This window comes from Hetaerina americana, unplaced genomic scaffold (assembly GCF_022747635.1).
Source record: "Hetaerina americana unplaced genomic scaffold, ioHetAmer1.1.p SCAF_3, whole genome shotgun sequence".
In the NCBI taxonomy this organism is placed as follows: Eukaryota; Metazoa; Arthropoda; class Insecta; order Odonata; family Calopterygidae; genus Hetaerina; species Hetaerina americana.
The window spans coordinates 72,295,287-72,311,398 of NW_027286874.1; the positions used below are offsets into that span (position 1 = coordinate 72,295,287).

A 16,112-nucleotide genomic window follows, 5' to 3' on the forward strand; every position below is an offset into this window, starting at 1 on the left:
CAGTTGGGAATGGAGGCAAAGCGCTCGCTTCCTCCCGCTCCTTTCGAACATTGGGAGTCATTTGTTGGAACTCCCGTCATCACTTAATAGCTCCTCATGTCCTACCCTATTTCGGATTCTTTCAATCTCTCTATCCGGATATATATAGATTGGTTCCCCATTCCATCCCTCAGACTCAACTTTTCCTTTTAACGCGAGCGAAATTGCCCACGAAAAGAGGGCAATTTGTTCCCATTAAAATTTCTTCGAGGCGGAAGATTCCCGGAATTTGCCTAAGCTGATTCGAGTAATCAATGTCAACCGCAGATTTATTTTCGGCGCTTTGGGTCGTACGGATATTGGTCACACGCATCTTCCTCTTCCCGGCAGTTCCCGATTCTTCCGTCCCCTCTCCACTTCTCTCTCGCTCTCTCCCTCCACCGTCACTCCCCCCTTCCCCTCTTTGACTCCCTTCCACCATGTTCGTGATTTCCTTAAGACGGGTGTGAAAAGACATGCGAAAGGCCACGGCCTCGCACCGCAGCAAGGAGTACACGTACTTACTTTGCATGTCTTTGCTCATCTCAACTTCAGCGGCATCAAGCAATTTAAGTCTTGCATGGTGTGATAAAGTCATTAGCTCCAATGTGAACAGAACATTTTGCTAAGGAAAATTTAGCTAAGAAGCTAATCTAAAGTTTCAGATCTTGGGCGCTAAGTGAGTTAAGAAGTGAAATAAGCAGATTCATAATATTTTTAAATCGTCAAAAAACAGTTGAGAACGCCATCATGAAGAATTATGTTTTCCTCGTTGATTATAACGTAGTCATGCTCTTATTTTGTCTCCATTATTATTACGCTTTGATATGTTTGAAATATTCGATGGCGATTTAAGTAAAATTAGATGAACTTATTTCGTTGAAATCTAATAAATTGTAATGTATTAATGAACCATGACAATTATGTTCAAAAATTTCACTTGTACCTCTTTTTAAGACTGCGGTCGAAATCTAATGATAGTGAGGTAACCGGTTCAAATCCTGTCTCGGTTAATGTATGCATTGCCGTCATATGTATATGATAATATGAGTAATATTTCGATGACAATCTTCACTTATGCGTACTTCATCTTATTGGAATATGCTGCCAAGTGAACGAAGTACACATGGATGTTCACATCCGATACAATATCTTGAATACTAAAGCTCTGTCGCAAATCGAGACGCAACGTGTTCAGAGCCCGGATGTATAAGTATTGTACATGTTTTATAGTTTTTCTGAGACAATTTGATAGTCCGATGTGTTCGTCCATTTATGTTTCCTACTCTGTATTTTTTAAGCCTATACCTAAGAATTGCGCGTGTTTTTCTCGTATGGAGTGAATTTTCCTTTCTTCGGGTGAATTTTTACGCCATTCTTCCGAGTTATCTTGTTTGTGTGTGTGTGTGTGTGTATGTATGTATGTATGTATGTATGCATGTATGCATACATACGGCGAAAACATTCGCTCGAGGCAAGGATAGAAGCAAAGGAATGGGAGAGGATTTCCAAAAAGACGATCCCAAGTTCGTTCTTTTTTTGTGCTCCATCCCTTTCCTTTACTTCCTATCCCTACCTAGAGGGCTTTTGTCCGTATATGTATTCACGCTCGTGTGGTTTTTATTCAGTCGTAATATACCTAGAGGTTGATGGTCCGAGTCATACTGTCATTAATGTGGTACCACGGTACCATAGGGATAATATTTCCTCAGAAAAAAAGTGATGGAGGCCCTCCAAAGGCCACCGCGCTCACGCTCTCCATTTTGATGGCAGTTTTCGTCCGTGCGATTGTAATTGAGTGTCCCATTTTCCACCGTGGTCTCGCTTTTATCGGCAATTCTCCCCGCTCGTATTTACCCGCGCGGTTTTCATCAAATTATCTTATTGCCCACCTACTCTCGTACGTTCCTTCCGTATTAGGTATGTTGTTGAAGGGATTACTGGCAAAACTATTTTGGTGCGGCGTTCCCACGGTTTATTTTATACGTTAAATCCAGTACGACGATTGAAATGGAAGGAAACCTGTTCAGAAGAAACTCACGATTCCGCCTTATTAGGATATTTCCTTGGGATTTTCACCAACAAATTCTTGTTTACCCGCAAGTTTAAGCATTCACCAACATAACTGGGAACAAAGCGGAAAGTCCATGGGAACTTTATTACATTAACTCTGGGAAAGTCTCTCAATGTTATGAAGATTATCGATTTCTTACGGTGGCGGTAGCCTAGTGGATAGAGCGCTTGATCATCAACTGAAGGGTCACGGATGGATGGATCCCTGTTGATGTCTTAGGATATTCCCATCTAGAATCGTCTTGGTTCTGGTACCAATAACATTGGAAACTAAATGGTGGATGATGGAAAGGTACTTGTTCCCGTACTCAGATTGAGTGGCATTCCTTGTGCCACAGGACTGAGCTGACTCTGACCAATCTCACACATCTAAAATATCTTTTTGGTTGATTGCTGTTCTTTTCATTATAGTCTTTTTTTGCTCTCTGTGGTTAATGATATTCTGAAAATCCAGGGGTCGGCAATCGGTAAAAGTGCAAGATTTTGGCCAGTAGTTATACGTAGAACCTTAATCTGGTACCTTCTTTCCCTTGTAAGGGGATCTCCTAGGGGAAATGATTCGAGGAATCAGAAATTTTCACTCTTCATAGGAGCCTTTCATCTCTCGTTCCCATAGTCGTCCGATTGAATTTCTTCCCTGGAAGGGAAGTTGACAGGATGAAAAAGAATCTTTTGAGCCTCGCGGAGAAAGGCATTTATCGAGCTAGTCTAGCTCCCAAGGATGAATGGGCGGGCAAGTCTCGTGAAAATTAAAAAGGATATGATTGAACGCAGTCCGTCATCCCCTTAATTCAATTTAGTTGATATTGAGTGGCTTCGCTTAGCCAAAGGCGAAGGTTCATTCCTGAAATTACCCCGGTAGCATGCAGAATTATCCGAAGGAAACGAAAAAATGGAACACCAATTTCACCTACGTATACTTACGAGGGTGGTCTGAAAATTTTCCGACCTAAGGAAGATACAAGACATTTTTTCTGAAATTCTCTGATATTTTCTGAAATTTTCTGAGGTTGGAAACTTTCCAGACCACCCTGGTACCTATGGGGTCTCGAGCATATTAATCGGGATTGTAGTGTAATCATGAAACGAACTTTAAATAATTAAATAGAAGACTATAATTATAGCAAAAGTTATGTGTGACTTCAGTAACGATCTTGTTTGTAATATTACCAGTTTTTTTATTTGTTTGATATTTTTGCCAAAATTCCGCATCTCATTTTTTTATTAGCACCGTCCGTTTCACCTCCGGTTACATCATCATTTAACAATAAACAGGAGAGGGCAAAAAAATTGGAAGGTGCGTATAAATAAAGTATTACGAGGGGCGTGGGAGACATACGAGCAGGAATAAGTGCAGAAGGTTCACTCAGCGGGTGAGACAGAGACATAACGGCGGCCGCTGAAGAGGAACATCCGAAAAATCGGAGAAAGTCAGATTTTTACAGCGAATGCAAAAGTAAGGGAGCATACTAAGCTTGCCGGTAAATGTAAAAAGAAACCGATATAAATATTGCAATGATTTGCGGACGCTGAAATTAATGTTTAAATTCAGTCTCAATGAATGAAAGTCGAAATAATGAATTAAATAAATAATGCATACAGGTTTAATGAATTGAGAGTTCAAGAGTATCCGATGACTTCTTGATACCGAACGTAGGCGACCGATCGCCGATCACTTCCCTTATTCGACGCGCCAATATAAGTGCTGTTTCAACCTTGACTCATTATTTAATATACGAGGGTCATCCGGAAAGTAGTACCCGTTCGTGCCGCATGAAGTGCTGACGACGCGAGTAGCCGCTGGACGAGGTCAGATAGCTTCAGTGGCTTGTCTGCCTTCTCTGAGCCAAGTTGCGTGACGCTAGCATTGCCTGTGTTGTTTCTGTGATTGTTTACAATGTTTAAAAAAATTGAGAACGCCGCCAGTTGTGAAGTGAGGGCAGTGATTAAATTCCTCAATGCAAGAAACGTTCGCCCATGTGATATTCATCGCCAATTAAAGGAGGTGTATGGAGACAATGTAATGGACGAGTCGTCTGTTCGGCGGTGGTGTCGCAACTTCAACATGGGGAGGGGGAACACACACGACGATGAGCGTTCGGGGAGACCGTCTGTCGTTACAGACCAACTGGTGAGCTCAGTTGACGAATTCGTGAGGAACGATCGGCGCGTCACAATTGATGACATCTGTGAGCATTTTCCCAATGTTTCTCGAACAATTGTTCATGAAATTGTTAAACACCATCTGCATTATGCAAAAATTTGTGCAAGATGGGTCCCTCGCGTATCTCAATGAGCTGGCGGCGAAGGACTATGCAGCAGGAATACAGAAACTTGTCACACGTTATGACAAATGCCTTAATTTGCTTGGAGATTATGTTGAGAAGTAGTTTAAAGTATCCTCTTTCAAATAAAATTTTTTATGTTTGTTAATATTTACTTTTGTGTCTTTATTTCACGAACGGGTACTACTTTCCGGATGACCCTCGTACTTACTTTCTATGTATGCATTAGGGATGCTCTCCGATGTAAATCGAGATTCAGAACTTTCTGAAATTGTTAGTTCGCATTTCTCGAGTGAAAATCTCCAGGATTTGTTTTTTTTTGTTTTTAAAATATTTACGTTACTTATCATGTTAAATGTTGTTTTTTTAAATCAATCACGGGCTTGAGATATACATCTTGAAAATCTGTTAAAGATTTCGTTCGTAAACATATTTAAGGCATTATAGTCATTTACTGTACAACGGGAGAAACCTTTTAGATATATTTTATTTAAAAAAAAGTGACAATTTGCGAATTCCACGAGAAGATGCCGTTGAGTCTCAAAGGAAAAAAATTGGAAAACGGGAAAGTTGAAAACATTCCGAATGACTTAGCGATAATGGTAAAAAAAACGTTTATAACTCAAATCCAATTTTATATCATTACCGGAGTTCAGTAGAAACCTTCCTCGCGTTTTTGGTGTACTCTTTTATTTTCTTCCTTAAGATTTTGTTCCCTGTAATAATACACAATCTCCAGAATTCCCTTTCTTTGCATTATTATTTCTGCCTTTTTATCGCCAAATATTCCAAGAGAGATCTTTAACATCAATTCAACATTTAAATTAGCACAAGATTTGTCTTCTAAAGGGAATCCCTAAACATCAAATAATTTAAGCTCCATTTAATGCGATAAATCAGCCCAAAAGACTGCTTGAGATGCGGAATACGACGAACTTCAAAAACGTGGGCGGAAAAGTTACTTTTTTTTAGATTTTCGAGGTAAAAAAAATAATTTTGTGCCGGTGACGATAAATTGAGTGGAATTACCTATTTATTTCATGTTTGTCTTGTTTTAATATTTCAGGATAAGCATATGTATATGCTCTTTGATTAATAGTATTTCCGACATAATGTAATGCAATGCCTACCAAATTGACAAAACTTCTATGCAAATGAAATCATTATTTGACACATTAGTTGTCATTTTATCCGCTGACCGCACATGACACATTTATGTTGAGCTGTTTGAATAGCATCGCTAATTTTTCATTGCAAACAAAAACATTTCTCGTTGGCATTAAAATGCACCATTACCCAATATATTAATATGCATTACCCAATTGTGTCCGCAGTTTTCACTATAACTGGAAACACGGCTAACAAAACATCAAAACAGAAACACCACGCGCAGTCTGGTTGGATGCATGTGACGCTTATGTTGGCCCTCGAATCCCCCTTAGCCAAGATGCATCGTTTGTCCAGTTCTGATACCATTTGTCTAATCTTTTCCCGATTGTTTGTTTTGAATTATTAGATAAACTGTCGGATATATACTTCAATATTGATTCTGCTTCCTCGACGCTGGTGTGTTTAGAAAAAAACTATTTTATATTTTCTGCTTTATTTTAAATGTTTCACCTGAAATTTACATTTTAGTTGGAAATTAGTTCGGCAAATAAAATCCTACATTTGCGAAATTTCACATTTTCTCTTTGATTTGCAAATATAAATTGTGATTTGTGAATGCTGATCTGAACATTGTAGTGTTAATGTAGAATGGTTAAAAATGCTACACGTATGAAGCCGCTTCAGCGAATATTGCCTAGTGTTGACATACCAAAGATTTCTCTGTCCAGCAAAACTATATTTTATAGTAATAATGAGCAAATACAATTCGCAGAATTGGGAAACATTTCCATATAACTGTCTGCATAAGATCGTGTTGTCGTTGATTCTTTAATTGGTTTCGTGTGATGGGAATGGCAGCTGCTTGAGTGAAAAAAAATTTCAGAGAAGGTGGAGATTTATTGTAAAATTTGGCAATATTAAGAACCTTCATATATTTAAAGCGTGACAACTGTGGTAAAAGACGCACCCTATTACGCGAAACAATCACTGGAGGGATTCTCCAGTGATTGTTTCGCGTAATAGGGTGCGCGGATGCGGATTTTCAATTTCCGGATGCAAAAAAAACGACTTTGCACTCTTGGTCTGCTTTTTCCGTGGAAGGTAAACTGTTTGGCGCGTGAAATTTACACGTCATTGTAGGAGGGTAGTTCCTTTTTCCTGTTCCGCATCTGGTAACCCACTATTGCGGTTTAAATTGTTGATACATATATATGTAATATGTCTATGTTTATATATATACATATATATAAACATAGACATGTGTCGATATGTGTCTCCTGTGAAACTTGGTACTAAGTTAATACTCAGCAGTTTTCTTTATTAATTAATTTTATATATCGATTAGTATATTAATTATGAACTGTAATATGTAATTGAGAGATTTTTCAAAAGGACCATTTCATTTTTTCCTTTGTAATTATTTTGTCAATCTCGTATGCGCACGATAATTTGGGACACGTTAGAGATCTCAAAACAGAGAACTGACACGTAAAAGTAAAATGTAAAAAATGAAGCGATGAAATGTTTTCAAAACGAATTAAAACGTCATCCTTTGGGGAAACCACCCATGATTATTTTCATTGCGCTTTTAACACCGATGTTGTCCCTGAATTCTCGTTCCACCATGTTGGCGTTGAAAAACTACTCGACCCTCTTGGCACTTTGTTCCATTTTCCCTGCCACCTCCAGCCCCGTTCTCACACCGCCAATGCTCCGTTTGAAGTCCACGGGTGCTTTCACAAATCTTTTCTTTTTTACTCTTCCTCCCCATCCACAGTCGCGGTCGTCGTTGCGTTTTTCATCTGCTGGGCCCCGTTCCACGCGCAGCGCCTCGTGGCCGTGTACGGGAAGCCAGAGGAGGAGCCCACGGACATGATGCTCACCGCCTACTACGCCCTCACGTACATCTCAGGGATCCTGTACTACTTGTCGACGACCATCAACCCCGTCCTGTACCACATCATGTCTCTCAAGTTCAGGGAAGCATTCAAGGTAAGTGGGTGCCCTCGTGGAAGAGGAGGATTTGGACATCCTCGTGGAACCCGCACGTGTGCGACCCGCCTCCCTTTCTCCGGCAGCCCCTCTCCTCACACTTCGATTGCGCCCGCCCAAACATCCCCCACCGCCCACAACATCGACCCCCCTCCCCCCAACTTTGCCTTGCGTTTCTCGGTGGACGTTAAAATAGAGTAGACGTTTTCCCCTTCTCCCTCTCCCGCGTTACGTAGCTATTCCGAGAGGGGGATTTGTATGATTTCGTTCTCTCCTCCCGGCTTCTCCATCCCTCTTGTCCGTTCGGTCGCATTTCTTCATGCAGAGAAATGCATTCCCGCTCAAGGCTCAGTTTCCGTTTTTTTCCGCATGGTTTATTTCCCCAAAGTGGCCTTTTCACGTGCGCTTCATTCCGCTAGTTTATTTTTTTTCTCTCTCTCTCTCTCTAGATCCCATCCCAATCATTCCCTGATCCGATTTGGAGGAAATTAAAAATTATTTTCTCTCTCCACTTTTTCTCCTTGCTGAGATCTTTTTGTTTTTTGCGACATCTCTTTCTCTCTATCTCTCTTTTCATCTCTCCCAGTCTGCCCATTTCCTGAAGTGCTCGTTGAGCTCACCAAAGTGGTCGCGGGTTGATTCAAGCCAATTGATCATTTCACCGGAAAGAGTGGAGTGCGTTGTGGAAGAGGCGTCTGAGGGGCGTGGTGAGTGGAGGATTTAGGGAATGGGAGAAGGGGAGACCAAGGGCGCGGTTCCTTTCCACTCAGCAGATCACACGAGTGAGAACACACACACACACAGTCATACAAACCCATCCTCATCCCGCATAGACTCGTTGTGGCGCGGGGTAGAATCGCGTTTGTTTGCCTTCATACGAATTCGAACAATCATTCGGGTAAATATTCAAGTTTCGTGAAAATTCGAGGACGTCCATGGTCGATATATTTGCAGTCTCCGTCATCCGCCAATAATCCGCGCTCGAGATTGGATCAAGCGAGTAGCTTGTTTGCCCAACTATCCCGCCGTTCAATCGGCGGTCAGTGGTGGCCGACTAGATGCTGAACTTCCTCTCGAACCAGGGTGTCGCCCCCTCTCTCCTGAGCGTGCCGACGACTCACAGGGTGGGCGGGAATGGAAATTTCCATTCCCGAACTCTCCTTTCTTTTTTCAACTCCGTGGTTTTCGATCTCTTCCTTTATTGTAATCCCTGGACACAGGAACTGAAGGCGTCTCGTCTGTGTCTTCGGAGGCTGTCTTCGGGGGTAGGGCGACGACCACTTGCGAGTTAAATGCTTCGGGAGTGGAATGCATCTTGCTGTCTCGTGGAGGACGTGGAGCGTATGCCTCGCTCGCCTGGTCTACTTCCCTTCCTCCGTAAACAGAGGTGTTGCCAAGTGAAGTAAAATTGCTTTTCTTGTCCAAGGTCTGCGAAATTCAATTCCCCTCGGCTCCACTTCGCATGAAAGGAAACTCTTCTTGAAGTGTTTTTCCACTCCCGTCGTCTCGTCCATTTGTGCAGTTTAGTTTCCAAACTTGGGACTTTCTCATTTAATAAGGTTTTATCTTTATTTAAAACGAGGAACGGAGAGGTTTCTCAGTGGTATTGTACTTTATAGGTGGTTTTAATGAGGCAGTCAATTGTCTCGTAGAAATTTGAAACTCTTAAATGCGTTTTATCGCTTACTTCGAGCAATTGGAGCTAAGGATTTATTTTGGGGTTTCCAAATTAAAAAGGAAGGAATGCAAGGAACTTTGAAAATAGGATAGGAAATAGGAATACGAAATGTTAATCATGGAAGTTGTTATCTGTGGTTTTCTAGTATATTATTGGAAAAAGGATTGATGAAAGTTATATCTTTGATTCGATAATAATATTCTCATACCTATATGGCTCTAAAGGTTTAACATGATTTTTCTGAAATTTAGTTAGATTTTACATCACGTATTAAAACATTTTCAACCCGAAGCGGAAAAAGTAATTTATTCCACCCATACAATATTTTTACATTTTATTAATTTGAATTGATTAATGTAATTCAATATTAGTTTAAATTCGCCAAAATATATTTTTTTACCTTACTACCTAGTGGCAAAGGAAATGAATGGTGTTTATTGCATTTTTTCGCATTTGTTATTTAATTTCATCTATTTTCATCAAAAAATCATTATCTGTTCTTCAATGCTTTTTATTTTTCCTCTTCAGGCAGCTGGAACTTATATAAGCCAATGTTTCGACAATGTAAACGAAACTGTCTTCCTATATTTTTAAATTTACCCTTAAAACGGTGGCGTACATTGTTAAGTTTGTCAATTTAATAAATAAATCTAAGTCCTGTTTTTTACTCGACATATGCATTTATTGAAGTGATCTTCCACTATGAGTTGTAGATTTAATCATGCGACTTGTAAAACTGCAATAAAGTCTTGAGAATTTCCTGGTGAAATTATGTATCAGTGTGAGTATTATGTATAATTAAATTATCAGTGCTAATGGGAACTTTTTAAAAAAGACACTCTTTAAGGTTTTAGGGCAGCTCCAGTTTTTATCGTCATCGCTGGACGTGTATCTTCGCCATAGTTGGGGTACCCGCGGTTACAAAACATGATTTCATTAACAAGTCATAAACAAAAGTAATTTGGTATGAAAACGTTACATTATTTTGTTAAAACGAAGAAATAATAGAAGAAGAATAACGCTATTTTCCTTGTGTGGCTCGATCAGAGCCGAACAGCACACCAGACATAAAGAAATTTAGGTCGAAATACACTCATTAAAAATTAGAGAAATATTTTGCAGTATCAAACTTGATTTTTCCCTGGAGTCATGATAAAAATCAAGTATGGTCGAGGAATACAGAGTTGTGTAGTGTCCTTAAGATCAAGTGTTATCCTAGTTATTGTGAGTTTTATCATCCTTGCAAATGCGAAAATGAAAGCTGAGAATCAATAAAAGACAATCGAATAAAAACGTAGAAAAATACCGTGACAAAAAGTGAAGCAAACATATTTCCCATCTGATACACGATAAAAATTAAAATAATGTGGGAATTTCTAACAATTAAACTTCGTCACAAAATAAAAATATTGCAAAATATCGAAGAAAAAAAAGTTCGTTATCTGCACTCGCTGTTGCAATAATTTGTGAGAACCCACCAATTTGCTACCGGAGCTGAAAGATCATTACATTTTGCAATTTCCAAATGTAACTCACAAATTAAATTTCGTGAATTGGTGTAGTTCACTTTCCAGAGAGTCAAGGGGAACTCGAATATTGATTTTAAGCGAAATCCGTCATTTGTCGTCTTGGTCCTCCCCTTTTAAATGTATATTATCAGCTCTTTCTCGTGACCAATCGCATCCGTCATTCCCTCTTATGGTTTTCTTTCTCAAAGTAATGTCCAGGATAGCCATGGTATAAACAGGCGGGTTTTCTTCATAAGTTTTTATAGACTGTTTACTTTCGCTTACATCTTAGGAATGCCATTCATCCATTTCGCTAATATCATACTGCCTATATATAGCGTGCATCGCTGTCAAAGTGTACACGACTCCAATATTATGTTGAAATTACACTTGGGCTTGAGAAATACCTTCGCTATAATGTCAGCTAAATGTTTTTTAATTTAATTTTTTTTTAAAGTTGAGCGTAATTCTTCCCTTAATCGATCTTCATCTATTGTCATTCCGTGAACTAACTGCGACGTGGTCCTTTTTTGCCATTGTACCATATTGAACTGCAATGATTTTAGGATTAGAAGGGTTAAGAATATTAATCTGAAATGAAATCCATGGAGTTTTACATATTGCAAAGAATAACTGCCACTCAAAATCATCCCTCGATCTTAGGCTGATCTCATTCTCAAACAAGCGCATACATATACATATATATATATATATATATATATATATATATATATATATATATATATATATATATATATATATATATATATATATCACTTCTACATCTTCAGAGGAAGACGGATTGTTTCCGTCGAAATATCAAGAAAATACGTGTGAGTGTTCTCTTTTTTTGTGTTTCTATATTATGTGTTACTGTGTATTGTACTATTCGGCACTTCCGTGTTACGTCTATGAAAGCATATACTATATATATATATATATATATATATATATATATATATATATATATATATATATATAGATAGATATAATCTGTTATGCGGTAAACGGGCATTCATTGGAAATCAAAACATATACTTTCACTGAAATATTGGCCTTCATTAAAAAAACACGATAACTAACAGAATCATGAATGGGGAAAGTAAAGATTGTGGTAAAGCATCTTGTCTCAAACTCTCACATTCAAAAATGTATCCTCTTTTGCAATTAATTCACTAAATTCGTACAATAGCTTCCATCTTAAATAATTTTTTATCGATCGCCGTGGTATTTAAATAGAAAAATACCTACGATTTATATTTCCATTTGCGTAATCATGCCAGAGTAAATTGTAGATATTGGACGCGACCTCTCGTATGAAGTCCTAGGGAAAACTATGAAGAACTGTGGACTCACAACCTTTCGGAAGGGGTCTGTACCGGGAGAGGAGTGGATAAATTTAGAAAGGGAATGATATAGGAGGAACGAGATCAGAGGGAAAAGAAAATCGAGTGAATGGAGACCCTTGAATGGCAGGTCATCTACCAAAGAAACGGAACGCTGAACAACTTGCTGACCCAGAATCTCCATTTCAACGAACAACATAGCTATGTGTCCTACGTTATCCTATAGTACTTTATGACTTCCCTTTTACAGCGTAGTATTATGTACAGAGTGCGCTCCATTTATTTTTCAAACATTTTCAACCAATATCGTTAAATACCTTTATAAATAATATTAATTTACGTACATCTGGCACTCGATATTCTAGCGCGAATCACTGATGACGAAACCATTTGTGTATCCATTTAATTGGCGGTCCAATATCTTGCGACGCGCCTCATACAATTTCTTATTGGCCTCTTTCGATTTCAAACTATACTTATCATTTTAAATTTCTAGCTTTCAATTTAGGTAATTTCAAATGTAAGCTTGTGCGTTCGAGTATTATGCGTCGATTAATGGGTCATGGGAACATTTATCAGTTAATCTTGGAATTTATTTTTTTATTCCATAAATTTACTAAATGTATACCTCGTCCTCGGAATTTTATGATTAATAGAGTTTATTTTAGAAAGTCTGTAAGACATGGAATGCTGGATTCGTAATATAGATAAATATCACAATTTCTGCTTCCCGCTGTTTTATTTCATACAGGGTGAATCAACGACTAGACTACATCATTAGACATATGTGAACGGATTACAGTTGCATTAATTCACCAAGCCTTCATACGTATACATAGCCAGGTTTAGAGAAGTGGATGGAATGAAGCTGAGGTTGGTCTAAACTGAGCTACCCCGTAACATCAGCCATCTGCGGAGCACAGGACCATCAACCAGAACCATTGGATTCTCTACGACGACGCAAAACAAATTAGCAGAGCAAGCGGCTACTTGGGCCCTCCGACAAAGGAGGCGATAGAAATGCGCCTGGAGGGAATAAACGTTTCCGAGATACAGGATTCGCCCTCAGCCAAACGTGGAAGCCCGTGCTCCAAAAAAAAAGCAAGAAGGAGAGAGGACGTGGTCAGTAAGCAAATTACCTGAGCCTAATAAGGGAATACACAGGGACGGCAAAAATAATTAAACGGTATCAACGCCCTGAGGAGGATGACGGAGTTGTAGACATCGAAACGTCGGCAGCTAACACCCTGACCTGTCAGTGGAAAAACCGCAAAGATTTCACCGCAAAATTTTGTTTGTCTTACATAACCTGCAACACAACTGTCGAATGCCACTTGATAAACTGCTATTTGTTTTCCCATAACGGCCTTTATTTTTGAGCTGGATATTTTCTGGGGTAGATGGGACGTAAAATATTAATTTTTATTTATATATAGGAATACATATCAGAGTTTAAAAAAACAAACTACCGATAAATAGTAGGGAAACCCATTTTCGTTAAACTTCTTTCTTGTTCGGGATAGTTGTAAATCGTTTAACGGCTGAAAACCGACTATTCTTATTTGAGATCTTATCCATTTTGGAATTTTCTTGCCCATTCACTGAAGCTATGAAATGGATGGTGTTTATTTCCTTATCAAAGCTGCCTCGAGAGGAATATTTAACTTACTATGTATCATGGAAGTAAAAGCTACCAACTTGAGTGACAACGATAGGAAAGTGCAACGTTATCTGTGAATGTGAGTTTTCTATAAATGGCAATATTGTTCCGAAATATGAGAATTTCTATGCCTAGGCCGTTATTTCCTTACAGATTCCGTTTCCATGGCAAATTTGATAAGTTGGTACGATGATTTGGCATTTTTTTAAATTTTCGCCTTGCGATGGCTACCATTCAATAACGTGAAATATCGTGCACAAATCGTGGCCAATAAAAATATGTTTTAAATGATTAATTTTGGAATTAAAAAGTTTTTGTTGAAAATGAACCTCCAAGATTTCTACCAGCAGAGGGTATATCTAAGGTTCCATTACACGCCCGTATTCCTGTTGTCAAAAGAACATTTAAAAGGACTTCGCACATAGTGACGTTGTCATTCACTTCTGAAATTACGTCGCAAAATTTAACATGAAGTTAAATGAATTATACTGCAGCTATATCAGTTTATGCTCATTGTAAACCACATTCACAATTAGTAGTTTTGTGGTGCTTCTCCAAGGATTGCATTGATGAGTTTTTTCTAAAATGTGCGTGTGTAATCAAAGCACAACTTCTCTCAAAAGGCCTCACCAAATAAAAAACTTGCCGGTAAAATAATAACTCATGTTATGTCAGAAAGAAAATTCTCGATAGTCATTTCAAATAGATATTTTGGGAAAGGTATACCTGGAAACGACCCAGGAAGATAGATATTTTGTTATCGATACCTTGGAGTGTTCTGCTTGTTTCAGAGAGAAATTGCGGAGACGATCCCTAAATGGAAATTTAAATTTTAGAACAATAAACCAAAAGCGACGCCGCTCACTTTGTACGAGGATCTAAGAAAATGATAGTAACTCTCAGTCCCTTCGCTCCCAGGACACCGAAGCTTTTACCGAACCGAGAAGTGTGGAAGTGAAGACAGTTTAAAAGCTTTGTACTGTCACGTTCAAATGAATTTCAGAAGGTTTTTGCGCCTCGAAGATTTTTCCAGGGGAGAGACAAAAACGACGCCCTTTCCACTTCGGGGAATTCAACCCTCGTCCTTTCTTTCCATCCCTCCCACCCAACTCGCCCCTCAAATTTCACCCCATTCGATTTCGACCGCGTGCCGAGACGGCGAGAGTGCGCGATGCTTGCCCATTCCCCTTGCCTCCACTCTCGCCTCCTCCTCAGGGCAGAGGAGAGGGTGGGGGGGGTGAGGAGAAGGGCAGATTTCACCCAAAATGTAGGTTCCGCCCCCAAGCTCGTACTTTGGGGCAGGAGGCCATGGGGACGGTGGAAGGAAGGGGAGGGGGTCCCTCTTCTCTCCGCGCGCGCGACCTCTCCCGTACCTCTCCTCTCCGCACGCATGAGATTGTCTGCCGCATGAAAAGGGCGCAATCAAAGTTCAATCAGTCCGCCGGACTCGATCAAATACTCTCATCCTCCTCCTGAGGGAAGATACTGCGCCTCAATTTCTGCGACCCTCTCCTCCACCTTCCCTCACCCCCCCTTCCCCATCCCGAACTTCCTCTCCTTCGACCAGACGCGGGGGCAGGATGGGGGGGATGGGGGTTTCGCGAAAGCGCTGGAGGGCTTCCGAATGACTGAGGGGGTGGGGAGGGAAGAAGGAAGGAAGGGCAATCAGTTCCCTACGCGGTTGGCTTCCAGGCTGGGCGGCGAGGGTAGGAGGGGCGGGGAGGGGTTGTGTGGCTGGAGATGAGGGAGCGGAGAGCAAAATAAAGTTAAGTGCCTCCGCCGGCATCCACCGATCCGAGAACACGCACGAGCAACGCACACTTTACACACCTGAATTCCTCACCGTCACATGGTCTTCTGCAAGCACTCTCGAGCTCTCCTCCTTCATATATCCCCGGCCTTTTGCGGAAGCCCGACCCCAATCTCCCCCTTCCTCTCCCACTCCACATCCATTCTGGCATTCCTTTCTCAGCCGATGCACCTCCGCGTCGCTTGACTCCTTTCTCCCCCGACCCCCTCCACCGCCCCCTTGCTCGCAAACACGGACGAATATCCCTTTCGGAACCCCTCCCGTACCATTTCACCCCCGTCTCGTCTCTCCCACTCAACGGACGCGCGCGCGAACGCGATCCGCATCTTCTCTTTTCCTCGGGTGTCTCGCCCACTACTCTCCATCCTTCGCCCCCCTTCCTCCCCCCCCCGCTCCGTGTTCGGAAGACGTTCGATTTTCCTTTCCGACTACTCGCTACCCTCGCTCTTCCGCCTTTTCATGTCCGCCTGCCCCCACCCCCCGAAAGCGCAGGATCGTCTTCGAGGTGGAACGGAGGAGGAAATAATATAAGTGTCGAGATGTTTTTCAGTCCAGGACGTTTTAAGTGTATTGGTTTCCGAATTCCGTCGCCTACGGGAATAAAAATAGCGCATCGGTTGAGTTTTCTTCAA

General features: G+C 40.5%; 1 protein-coding gene across 1 annotated transcript in view; it reads left to right on the plus strand.

Moving 5' to 3' along the window:
• The window catches only part of LOC139690430 (pyrokinin-1 receptor-like), a 116,064-nt gene that overhangs the window by 50,578 nt on the left and 49,374 nt on the right, over positions 1 to 16,112 (plus strand). The window contains exon 2 of the mRNA XM_071587880.1: positions 7,264 to 7,478. Within this exon, the coding sequence (XP_071443981.1) occupies positions 7,264 to 7,478 (215 nt within the window). The remainder of the gene's footprint in view (positions 1 to 7,263; positions 7,479 to 16,112) is intronic.